Source organism: Monodelphis domestica, chromosome 1 (assembly GCF_027887165.1).
Source record: "Monodelphis domestica isolate mMonDom1 chromosome 1, mMonDom1.pri, whole genome shotgun sequence".
NCBI lineage: Eukaryota > Metazoa > Chordata > Mammalia > Didelphimorphia > Didelphidae > Monodelphis > Monodelphis domestica.
In genome coordinates this window covers 158,429,984-158,443,237 of record NC_077227.1, presented here as the reverse complement: position 1 = coordinate 158,443,237, position 13,254 = coordinate 158,429,984, and the positions used below count along the sequence as shown (strand labels likewise).

Sequence of the window (13,254 nt, the reverse complement as noted above, 5' to 3'; positions counted from 1 at the left end):
TTGATTTACTGATTGTTCCCCTGTACCAAAGCCTCATACAGTTTTGAAGTGTTAACATATATATCACATGAATTTAGCTTTTACCTGTAACTTTATAAACTTCTGTCCATAGGTGGCCAAAGCATTCTGGATGGCAATTGGTGGAGACAGAGATGAGATTGAAGGCATTTCTTCTGATGAAGAAAATTGAGCTCCTTGTGTCTGGTTTACCAAGATGGTAACAACACACTTTTAGTTGTGTTAAGGGTTGTCAGGCACTTGGGACACCGCAGGGGTGGGAGAAGACAGACACAGCCCAAAAAAGAGTTCCTCCCTGTCCTTGCTGTTGGGGAGCAGTGGCAAGGAAGCAAGTGATTACAATTCCTTCAGGGACATTTAGGGTCTTCAAGAAGTAGCCAAAGCACTGGTTTAACTGTTAGATCACTTAGGGCCTTCCCACCAAGGTACCCTCCTTGGGTGTGGAAACCCAGAGAGGAAAGCTTAAGCTCTGTCCAGGATTTAAATGCTTCCTACCAGACAAACTCTGGCCTTATAGCTCTAATTATTTCTCATAGCATACTGATATATGCTGTTGAAAGCTGTAAGGGCCCAAGGCCACAAGTTTTACCTCTGACCTCACACCCCACATGCCATAGTGACCATAGGGGAAAGGAGCAAACCACATAAGCCCCTCCCTGCTGTGGCTTAAGCCCCCAGCCTCCAAGGAGCTCTCAGGCTGCTCTCAAGCTTCCCTCTCCCTGCCCCCTCCCAGGCTGGTTTCCAACTGCCTTCAAGTCATACATACATGTGTTCTTTCTACTTCTTGAGCCCCTCACCATTCCTCATGGAATTGCAATCACTCCTTCCCATCCACTTGTGGGATGGTAAAGAATAGAGGAAAAAACCATCCCTTACAAAGGACAGCTGTATCTTTCTTCCCTCTTATCCCCACAGCAACAAAAGTCATGGCACTTCCTGGATGGACCTTGTTTTGTTTTGCTGAGATTCCCATCATCATGTTGGCCATTTAGCCAGCCTAAAGGGCTGATTGTTGGTCTTAGTAGTCATTTACATAGTCTATCATAAAGGAATGAAGAGTATGACCATTAGAAGTAAGCCTCCTCCAGATTTACTTGTTTTTCTCTGGGAGTGAGAATTAGCTACAAAAGCTCTTGCCCTTGGAAATGAGTCAGGCCACAATGGGCTTTCCATACCGTTATGACAACAGTCCCTGTGTTTCTGTTGAGTTAGCATTGCTCTTGAGTTTATCTCTTCTCACTTCCTCAGCTGGTTTTCAAGAACCAAGCTAGCCTGAGACATGATGCCTTCTTTCTGTGAGAAAAGAAAGGAGGCCGCATGTTATTTTGGCAGTTAAATGGAAGGTACCTTTGACCTTATCAAGTGAGTCTCTAAATGCAAATTAACAGAAATGTGTGGACTCTGCCTTTGAAATGTTCACTCCTTATGACTAACTGATTTCATGCTAGGAAGCCTGCCTTGGGCAAAGTGGGTTTTAATAGTGCCAAAAATGAGGCAGATATCATTCAATATCCAAGGAAGGAATAGCCTTCACAACTGTTGTGTTTATGTGAGAGAGACACAACTCCTGAATTTAAAAGAGTATAAGAACAGTGTTATGAACAATAGGTGCCCCAGTACTTTCAGAGAGGTCAAATGGAATCACAACAGGTATTTTAGTATTTCCCCATGTAGATCATCTCCATCTACTGATGTCACCCCATACATGCTTATAAGCAAATCAAGTGTCCCATTCTTTCTGGCTCAGACTGGTAACAGTGGATGGTATAGAGGAGGTAGTTTTGCAACAACAACAAAAAACAAAAACAAATTCATACTGCGGGCCTTGGCATTTCCTAGGAACTTTCCATAAATAGCAGCTTTTAGTGCCCCTTTGCTTTCTGTCCTGAGAAAAGGGCTAATTGAATGGAGCAATACTGAAGGGAAATATCCCAAAGAAATAGCCCAGAGAGTTCATGAAATCATTTTCAGAAAGGCTGCTTTTGTGAATTATTATTGGTGTGGGAGAGTAGTGGGTCTCACAGGCTACAGGCTGGAATTAAAAGACAAAGAGGTTTGCTGGTGATGATGGCCCAGATTTCAGGCGTATCATAGGAGGTCCAGGCCTGAGACAATTCCAGAGGTGAACACAACCTAGCATCTAGGGAAAAGCTAGGCTTGACCACAAACAGGAATGAGTCTGATCCTCCCACATCCTCTCACAAGTCCTACAGAAGCTGAAATGAGGAGCAGTAAGAACAGGACAATCCAAGCATATATGCCTGTCCTTGAGCACCAGCCAACCACAAGAGAGACTATGGGACTGCCAGTGTTTCTTTGAAGATGACTCTGTTCACTATTAGATGAAGAATGTTGGTAAGGTCTAATATGAAGATGTGAGAAGAAGTTAGAGGATTCTTTTCCCCTTTCCATGATAAAGGGCGATAGGGAAACAATTAAGTCATATGTATTAGGGAAAAAATTTAAAAAAAAAGTTGTGAACTTGATTTTGTAAATTAAACATGGCTGGATTGATTAAAATGAATTTATTTATTAAGTCTGTTCATGTGTATTAGGTGTTTGGGGGGATGGCTCATGCCATCACATCGTCCTTAATACATAAGCATTGCTCAGAATGGACATTTTTACAAAGTAATAAGAAGAGCACACCTGGATATCCCAAGACCTCAAACATCCTGAACACTGGTGACTTACTGAAGACTTTTGATAGAAATCAGGTGAAGAGGTTTATGTAAGCATCACCATTGCCTGTCCACATTGACTTGCTTACAGCCATTTCTTGTTTGAATACATTTCATTGATGATGTTGAAGTGAAAGACACAACTTGAAGTTCACATTTGGATTTCATGGCTTTGTTTGGAAAGATGAGAATTTCTAGTGTTTGAGAGGTTTAAGAGGGGATGGCAGAGATCTGAAACATTTGCACTAACTGAGAAAGCCAGGGTTTATGATAATTAGGAGTCAATGTAACTATCGATATTTCCTACTCTCTCAGGGGATAAGAAGATTGACACCACCATCTGCTTTCTTACTCTTTCTAGATTTAGATGGTTAAGTAACACATCATGTTCTGTCTGGAAGGGATAAAAGAACTGAAAGCAGGATTTTGTAGTGATTCAACTCCTTGTTTTGTCCTTTACTCACCTCATGCCTTACCTACTTGAGTGGTAAAAAAAAATTAAGGGGCCTTCTGGTTGTTCTTCTTATGGAAATAGAACTTGTAAAAACTTATTGGGGTAGATGAGAGAACCGTGGTCCATTCTGAGCTTTCGTGTCTGCTGACAGCTAAAATTTGGAGACAGTTCACAGAGGTTGGTCAGTGGCACATTCTGGTTAACAAAGATTTTACCAAAAACATTGTATAGGTTACCAACTTTCTGGAGGATTATCATGTGATTAAGTAAAAATAAGACATCAGTGAGGCTGAGGAGCAACATGCCTTAGTCGAGGAAACAGAATACAAAGATCAGGAGCCTGTCGTTCACTAGCTTTGTGATTGTGGGCACATCAAAAGGAGAGAGGAAGAAATGTAGAAGTTGGGCCTTGAGTTCAATTGTGACTGCTATATACTGCCTATGTGATCTTGGGCAATTCGCTTAGCTTTTCTGGACTTCCGTTTCTTCTGCAGCAAAATTGTAGATGACATCAAAGGTTCCTTCTTTCCCTGAATCTCTAAGCCTATAATTTTAAATGTCTGTGATTTAATGGTAAGAGCAGCATTGTACCATGGTAAGTAAAAACAACCCAAAACTTTTAGGCTGTTTTAAAAAATAGAATAAAGGAGATACTTTGCACTTGTGTCTACAAGTCCAGGTGCCACACTTGGACAGAAATTGTTAAATTGAAACATATACAAAAGTGGATGACTGATGAATCAAATTACAGGAGAAGTAAATGAAGGAAGTGGAGATGTTTTGCCAGAAGAGAAGGCTTAAGGCAGACATAATAACTATCTTCAGATACTAATAGGTGAAATAAAATCTTTCCTCCCAAAGGAAGTAGATTGTTTGTGAAAGGCCTAGATGGATGGGAGATCCTAGAAATCTTTCCAGGGCCAGCAAAGCACAAAACTCTTGGGCTTTTGAAACCAACTTTATTTGGATAACTGGGGTAAAGGGAAAGGGTAGGAAGGGTCCTAAACTACATATCTAAACTCAGACCCTCCTTCTATGCACCTCTCAAGAAGTACTCTTCGTTGCTACTTTTGGCCTGCCTATCTACTCCCTGCTTTTACCTAAAGCCCCAAAATGCTATCTGACTCTCTGCTAACCTAACTCCCCAGATTGTCTTTTAAAAGGCTAAGAAACAGGACTCACTATTAGTTTGAATCCCCTCTCAAGCCTGGGGATGGCTTCCTAGGTAACCCAGAGTCCCAGGTGACAAAACCCTTAGGATTACCTTAGCCAAGTGGTAGCTCTCAGAAAGGTGAATCTTAGTACTCCAGGGAAAAGGCAGGTCTCCTCTGAGGCAGATCTCCCAACCAGGAATATCCAAATCTTTCCACAAGATCAGGATTCCCGGGGTATACCAGAGAAAAAGCTCCTCCTTACCAGCTCAGTCAAAAGCTAGATCCAGTGACGTTAAAACCAGTCAAATCCCAAGATCCTCTTCTTCCAGAATCTTTCCCCTCAGGGCTTGTATAAAGCAACATCTGGGGCAGCATTGGCATCAGTGAAAACGCAAGCTAATTTTCATTTACTTTCTGTACTGTAAACCTATGTACCCAGTAATGAGCGTTGGGCACTGTAATATCCTGCACAGTCAATTTTGATTATAGGCACAAAGAATTTTGGAGGTCTAAGGATCATAGATTTAAAACTGTTAAGAGATCTTTGAGCTCATCTATTCCAAGTTCTCCATTTTATAGGTAAGGAAACTGAGGCCTATAGAGGCTATAAGGTATCTAGGATCATGCACTTTGTATTTAATAATGAATCAAAATCAGTACTTTTGTTCTTGGACTCCATACCCTGTGCTAATCTCAAGAATCTTTTTTCCCTTTTCAAGATTGGAAAATTTGACCTTCCGCAGTCTTCCATGATTCTTCTCAGATATTTCCTAGCTGTGTCTAGTTTTAAAAAATAGGGATGGGTGTTGTATTTTGCTTCCCTGGTTTCACATCTCAACTACAAGTCCCACCTTCTACCAGGAGTCTTCCTGTGAGTGCTAAGATTCTTCCATTTGCCCTGCAGAGATTGTCCATACATACATAGCTTTCTTTTTATTGCCTCCGTATTGGGATATGAGCTCTTTGAGGACAGGGAATATGTGCCTTTCCTTACATCCCTAACGCTTCGAGATTCAGGCCATTCTTTTTTGGGTCCCTTTGATATTTTGGGTAGTCTGTTAAGTTATGAGCACATTGGGTAGTTCCTTGTGAAGCCACCTCAATCTCCTTAAATGTTCCCCATTTCCTCTCATCAGGATCTTTTGTGGTTTGGTTATCTTTTTGCTTTGGAAAGTTTCCTACCCCTTTTAAGCCATCTTGCTTTTGAGTCCACCCTTACTATCATGCTTATTTCCCTAGATTATTGAAATGTAGGCTTCTAAATTTTAGGAGAGGCGCTGATAGTAACCTAGCATGTACTTGTTCATTCTCCTCAGGTTTTCATCATTCTCACTTGACCAACTCTTCTCAGTTGATCAGAACTAATTCTGTGGTACCAGTAAATGTTCTTCTTGACACATCTTTAGGGAAAGTGAAACTTTGAACAATTCTAGGAATTTCTCAGAGCCAACTATTGCACAGAACCTTTTTATCACTGTTCATACATCTCTGAAGGTTTAAATTTGGGCATTTACCCAACAGTTGTGGGTGTAATACATCTATTTTATTCCTTACTCTTCTGATGTTTTTAGTTTTAAGGAATGAGTAGTTGAAGTAGGAAGTAGGAGTTGACTGCCACAATAATGGTGCCACATCTCAACTCCGGACCTTAATGATTGATGCTACCCTGTTTTCTTTTTGGAAAAGCAGAGGTGCCAAATCTAGACTTGGTTGTTATTACTGTAGCCTTGGAATACACGCATGGGGGTAAAACTAGCAAGAAAAATTTTTTCTAAGTCATTTTTTGGCTTCCTGTCTCCCTTCAAACACAAACAACTCGACTCCTCTTGCCCCCTTTTAAAAAAAAGTCAAATATTTACAGGTCAATTAAAGCCATAACCTAGCAACCAGTGGATTGGGCACGAAACTCTAGAAATCTGATTAATAAGTAAATTGTTCCAGTTTGTTTATCTCCCAATATACTCCTTGTGTGTGATATAACTATTATCTCTTGTCCCATGGCCTCTTTCTCCCATTCATTCCTGATTGATCAAGTGGTCATAATGCCTTACTATGTAGGAAAGTACAATGAAGCCTAGGCATTAATGTACAGTGAACACTGGCATTTCATTTCAAAGGGTAGTTTCACCAGTACCTCAAGATTATGGATGAGAATCTATAAGGTGCATATCATAATTTTCAGTAATAGATTTCCACTCCTCTGTATTTATGAAACCTTTCTCACTGGATAAAAAATGGGGATGGAAAATGAGGCTAAATAGCCACTGACCAGATGCCAGGTGTTTGTGCCCTTAGTAAACACCTGCTGGAGATTCTGCACTCAAGTGTATGTGACGGCATGGGGCAGGGTCTGTCTTTGTTGCTCTTTGGTGGTTATTTAGGCTTTGTTTTCCCTTCGGCTCCTCTGGGGCATTGGAGCACCTATGGTTTGCAGCAATTGCTTTAAAACACTTTCCAGTCAGAGACAAGGGTCACCACAAAAAAGTCACCTCAGTAGCTCAATTTTTTTTTTGATTAACAGTTTATTAGAATGACATTTAACAGTTTCATATCATAGAGGGAGGGAGAAGGCATACAGTTCTTTAACAACAGAGGTACTATGCTTAACAAGCAGGTGCTCTTCATAAGAATAAAAAAGTTAGGAAAAATCTCTAAACCACTAAGTACATACATGCTCTTATATAGCTATTAAAAGGCCAGGCTTGGTTGAGAAGCAATGGTAATAAACACACACAACCATGCCTCCCCACCCCCACAAAAGTCAATCACAACTTGGATGTGACAGTGAAGATGGGTGAAGACCGGTCATGTTGGCCATTTCCAACCACACACTGATAAAAGGCTTCTAATAGCCCTTCAACATGAAGGTGGCACAAATCACTGGGACACTTTGAGTCTCCTTCCTCCCAGAAGGCTCAGTGCAGAGGAACCCATCTAGAACAATGACCATGGTCCTATACTTGAGCCAAACTCCTGCCCACTCTGGTTTCCAGCTGTCAGTAGCCAAGCCTATGGAGAAGGCTTTTGGAGGCACCTAGTATAAAACTGCTGGACCATGGAGCAAGGTTCAGGGCTGTCTGTACACCCAGATTTTCACAACCATTTACTACTATCCTTGATAGGAGAGGCCTTTTCAATTCTCTCCAGAAATTAAATAGTTATGATCTGTCTGAATTTTCTAAGAAGTTACTACATAAATATGAAAATACTGATATGCTAGAGTACACTTCACTTTATCATACAAAAAGAAAACTTAATTACTAATCACTGAGAATTTTGCAATCCAGTTTAGATCATGACAGGTCTATCTTTACCTGTTCTGATTCCCAGACAACTTTTCAGCAACACATTTTCCCCACTGATTTCATTCTCAGTTCGGTGATACTTATCTAGATTGTTCTGTAATTGGCTGGAGTCCCCTAGCAGATTTCCTGGCCCCTTCCCTCCAGAACAAGTAGTTAAGATCCTTAAAACTTTTCATAGGATCACAGACTTCTGAGCTTCACAGGACTTGAGTGGCCACTGAGTCCAACTTAATCGTACAGATGAGAAATCATATGGCAAATTTGCCTTCTCAATTTGCTGTACTGAATTTTCCTTTACTAAGCTGGGAACATATCCATATTTTGATGCTTTTCTTATACCCAAATTCATTTTGAAGCCAAATTGCGACTCTGGAACCATTTTTACAAGGGAACTAGAGTCAAAATATATACTGCCTCTGGATGTTGTAACAGCTCCTTGCTCATTTTGGGGGGTTCCTTCTCATATGTCTCAATTCCTTTGATCTTTCAGCCATCTTATTCATGGGGGAAAAGCATATACCCCTTTAGGAACTGTTAGGAGAAAATAGACTGGCCTATTACAGATGATAGCCCTGAAAAGACAATGATCCAGAGATCCTCATAAATATTCCCTCATACTGCCAAAGCGAAGAATGAAGTCAGACGTTGGCATCCTTAGTAGAATAACACGCACATTATTGGGAGGAAGAAGGAAATCATAGGGCACAAAGTAAATGTACGTGGGACTAGAAAATAGCCAAACACTAGAAAACTCAGGTGGGGTACAGCGGCATGATTAACAATACACACTACAATTCATCAACAATAGTTTTTAAAACTCAAAAAACAAACAGTAAACACACAAGGACAACTGTAAAGTCTGCCAGCAGCCCTGCCCTCATGTGCAATAACTCCTAATATAAGGAGGCTCAAAATACCTGTCACTGACTAGAGAGCTATAGCAAAAAAAAAGTCTGCTCTCCTACAATGCCTGCTAAGAGGACAGCCAATTGAGATGATCATCTAATACAGGCCCGTAATCCAAAACAGGCAGGGCCATCTACCTACATGTGTGTGCTACGTGTATCTTACATGTTACAAGATATGGGAAGAAAGCAATGGGTGGAAAAAAATAAACTCTTTGGAGATACTGACTACAACAGTCTATGGTCCACTGCCTCCTCATTAGTGTCAAAATAAACTGCAGAATGAAGACATACTGCACAACTGAGAATATAATAGGGGAATGCCATCTTTTAAAATGTTACCTGTACAAAATCCACATAAAACTACAATACCATATTTCCAACTGTTAACAGTCCCTAAACTGTACACTTTCCTCAGCCCTATCAGTTGTTCTTTAAAAAAAAAAAAAATCCAAAATGTGCAAAGGTTATTCACACATCGGATAGTCAAACAGGGAAAATGGTTTTTGTCAACTAAAGAAGATGAAATAAGGATACAAGTGTTAGAGTCCCCCGGACACCCTTAATTAATTCTAATGATACTGTTTCCCAACCTATCTTTTAGTAGTTTAATTGATTTTAGAGATGATGCCCAAGTTTTCCCTCCGTAGTCTAATTTTAAGAAGGGGCAAAATAACTTGGGGAAACTCTTTTACCAAAAAACTGAAGATTTGTACTATTCAGAAGGAGTTGCCAATTGGGTTGAAATTAATCTAATTATCCCATTGCCCTAAGGTTCTACTACATCCTTCAAATATATCCCCAAATTAGTTTGGACACTTTTCATAATTGAGCCATGCCTAAGGGCACACACAAACTGAGAAGGTAGAGGATAGCTGTGTGGATATGATGTAGAACAACAAATGAATTTAGGCATTTCCCAGCCAGGACAGAATAGCAGCTGAAGAATGCCAGGGATAAGGAACTACATATGACTTTTGAAAGGCATTACTGAAGCCCTACTAGAAAATGAGACATCCGTACCACTCATCTCATGTCACAAATAAGAAGCACAAACATAGATACTCAAGTGGCTTCCTGCATTATTCAGAAAGCTGGCTCTCATTTCTTGGTTAGGCAGGAACCCTGATACTCTGTAGTGCCTAGTTCTCTCCAATGAAGCCACTGGATTATATCTGCTCTGGATACCAATATAGAAGAACCTCTTCAAGATGACAGGCACCGATCATGTTAAAAAGCTCCTTCATGGTCAATCCTCCCAAACCCCTCTAGGGTCTAAGGAGCTTGTGCATGGAGCTGGGAACTCATCCACTGTTAGAACTATGTTCCCAAAGAACCCTGGACTCCCAACATCAAGAAATGGCACATTTGAGGTTTTTGCTTGGCAGAAGTAGAGATTTCCTCACCCACACACCCATACCAACCTAAATAATGAAGGATTTCCATAGGAAATCCTTTTTCCCCCCAATTCAAATCCATGTAAAAATCCTGGATGAGGCTTTAAGATGACAATAATCAGGCAGCAAAGAATAAAGTATGGATCGCAGGTGTCAGTTCAGTCTCCTGTATGCTATAGAAGATCACTGAGAGAGGGAAAAGGGATTCCTTTTTTCCAGTTGAAAGCATTTACTTATAATAGTTTATTCAGCGAGGCCACCACCAGCAAGAGTGCTTGTTCCACACTATCACTGTTAGTGTTGCTGTTGATCATCCAAAGATATTAGCTAGAGAATCTCACAGCACTGGGGAAAAGACAACAGACCCCAGGATGCTGAGCCTGGTATTTCTGAGGTGTCATATTTCCAAGTAGTCCTTTCTCTATGCCCGTGCTAGAGCCGAGATGCTCTGAGATGTCTGGTCAATTCACAGCCATGAATTAGCTTCAAAAGGGGTGGGTTAGCATCTCCCAAACACAGCTTGGGAAAATGTCACCTCCAACAAGGTAATGGCTGCAAAAAGTTTGCAGCTCCTCCCTCTCTCAGGGACTTTCCTGTCAACATTTTAACTGAGGAGATTTTGAGAAATAAAATAAACATTTAAAAGAAGATACAGAAAAATGTTAATTTAATTAATGCAACTGACTACATTAAATAGCAATGGCCAAATCCATCAGAATATGGAGTGAGCTCCTGAAATGACTGGAAACCCACTCAGTGTAGTGCTGTTCTAGCCAAAAACAACTACTGCGACAATAAAAACTCATGACATACGTCCTTTGCTTCATGTAAATAGCTAAGGTAAATTCAAATCTCTTTGAGATTAATGTGATAATATGAACTATACATCGCATATGCACAGAACCTAGACCGGTCTTTCCAACTTTTTAAAGTAAAAAAAAACAAGTGTAGGCGAGTCTTGCAAGAGGGAAGTGGTTCTCAGCAACTTTCCCCGCTGTCCCCCTTGTGTATGTCCCATTGTTTCTACTGCTCACACTCGGCTCCTTTCACCCAGTGTGCAGAGGGGACAGGGAAGCCATCAGAAGTGGTCTGGTCTGTCCACAGTTCAGCATGCTGAAGAGATGGGTCTCGGCAATGATTGGCTCAATTGTCCCTTCTTGCCAAACTGCCTGGAGGGTGGGGTTGGGAAAGCCGAAGGACACAGTTCCCATTTCCATTGTAAACCCAGGGGCTCCTCCTAGTCATGCCACTTAAAGATGGGCATTTCTATGATCTCCCCCCCCCAAAAAAAAACTATCCCTGAAGAAGGGCGATGGGGAGGGGGAGGGAAAGGAAGAGAAAAAGGGGCCAATGGGGACTGCAAAGCACCACCTTCCAGCTTCAAGACAATGAACCAAGGTCTGTTTTTACCAGTATGATGAACATGTTCTTTGACTTGATTCTGTGGCACCCCATGCTATGAGCCTAATTCCTAACCTTGATCTGCAGAAGTGGCCCAGTTGCATGGTTCTTTTCAAAATCTACCTCTGGATCTTGCTGCCATTTTAAAAAGTGGGTCAGTATCACTTTGGTTGAGGAGAAAAGTTTTTGATAGTTGTCAGTTAAACAGGCTTCCCATTTTTTATGAGTCTTGGATTTTCCCACCTCCCTCACCACCCCTCCCACCACCACCAGCACCACCACCACCACCAGCACCTCTCCCCTCCCCATTCCCGTTCCTTCTGGATGTCTCTAAGATACACTAGAGCATCGGATGCTAGGAGAGCCCATCTGGGTGAGGACCTTATCCAGCCACTGGAGAGGACCATTCAGATGCAATTCAATCCAACAGGGGGTGCTGGTCACAGTCTGTCTCCTATAAGAAGGAAGGAAGGGACAAGGGAAGAGAGACTTTCAAAACCCAACACATCCAAGGGTCTCATCACAGTCCAAACATTCTTTTCTGCTTAGGTGACAGCCTTCTACAGGAATCCAGTCTTACCACACTTTGGACTCTGCTCTGGAGGGAGAGGCCAACGAGGCCGACCAAACTCCTCCAAAATGAACTTGGGAAGGGGAGGTGGTAAAGGGAAGCTGTTTGCTAAACAAATAGCTGTCAGCAAAGGGAAGAGCTGAAAGAGTGATCCTGACCCACCCACCCACTAATCTTGAGTGCTTCAGTGATGGGGCTTTCTACATCTCTGAATTAGCTCCAAATGAAAAACTCCAGGTATTCCCAGCTTTCCCGAGCTGGCTTCAAGCCCAAGTGGAGTGGTGAGATCACATGCATCTAGATGAGCCAAGTATTTCACTGTCATTTGAGCAAACTGCCCATCAATCCCAAAATTTGCGCTCGGCAGCTTCCCAACTGCACTAAAACAATTCCTGCCTACTGCATTATTTTGGAAATTCTTACAAGGTCTAAAGGAGTGAAACCCATGGAACAATGACTGGAAAAAATCAAGGCACGCTACACATTTCTTTTCCCCAAAGCACTTTCTAAATTGGTGCTGAGAGAGGTGACGCTGCTCTGAGGCAGGCTCCAAAAGGCTGTTTGTTAGGGATTAATGTGGCTGCCAACTAAAGGTGAGAAGAGTAGGAATTCAAGCTTTCAGTTGCCTCAATAAGAGAAGAGTTGTAACCTAATTCTCTTCTTGGCATGTCTACAGTAGGAAAGCAGGATTGTTCTGGGAAGAGGCCACACCCTCAGGCCCGTTAGGTAGACTAGATGGAGTTGGCAGTTGGTGGTGGCAGGGTGGATGTACAAGTGCCTGTAGTGTCCTCTGTGGACTGATATGGCACCTTTTAGGGAAGGGATTTCACCTTACAAAGCCTCTCCCAAGTTCGCTGGGTTAAAGGGGAGTGAAAACTGCCACTTAGAGGCACCATTCTCCTCTCTCAGGGTTTTGTTTTGATTTTTTGCCCACATGGAATGGGACTGGAGAAACACATGGACCCTCCAGGGTCCCCTGCCACCCCCTAAAATCCAGCTTAATTGTCAGCAGCTAGACACAGAAGAGGCAAAGCTAATCCTGAACTCATCATTTTCTAAGCTAGTGTTATTTTTCTCCCTTGCTTTCCCCATGTCCACATCTCCAACTCCATCTCGCCTTCCACACAAGGTTTTTAACTTTCAGGTCTTTATCCCTACAATCCAAGCCACTGGCAGCGCATTGGCTGATGGCTTTCACCTGGGTTGATTTCTCCTACTGCATTACTTTTTTGTGCGTTTTGTTAGAGGAGTTACCCCGTGTAGTGGTTAAGAGAAACGCTCACAAGGTCTAGACACCTCGATTGTTTGAATGGTCAGTTATCTCCCATATCTTGGTTTAAAGAAGGTCCTCAAGAATCAGACATTATT

General features: G+C 41.8%; 2 protein-coding genes across 7 annotated transcripts in view; one reads left to right on the top strand and one right to left on the bottom strand.

Moving 5' to 3' along the window:
* The window catches only part of AAGAB (alpha and gamma adaptin binding protein), an 83,800-nt gene extending 81,246 nt beyond the window's left edge, over positions 1–2,554 (top strand). For 3 of the 6 annotated variants that reach the window (XM_056808704.1, XM_056808703.1, XM_056808705.1), the window contains one exon: positions 113–2,554. In XM_056808704.1, the coding sequence (XP_056664682.1) occupies positions 113–190 (78 nt within the window). In that variant the 3' untranslated portion in view covers positions 191–2,554. The remainder of the gene's footprint in view (positions 1–112) is intronic. The other 3 variants (XM_007479613.3, XM_007479615.3, XM_007479614.3) reach the window with 2 other exon arrangements.
* A 4,255-nt stretch (positions 2,555–6,809) lies between these two features.
* Positions 6,810–13,254, bottom strand: part of SMAD3 (SMAD family member 3) — a 173,186-nt gene continuing 166,741 nt past the window's right edge. The window contains exon 9 of the mRNA XM_007479607.3: positions 6,810–11,769. Within this exon, the coding sequence (XP_007479669.1) occupies positions 11,646–11,769 (124 nt within the window). The 3' untranslated portion in view covers positions 6,810–11,645. The remainder of the gene's footprint in view (positions 11,770–13,254) is intronic.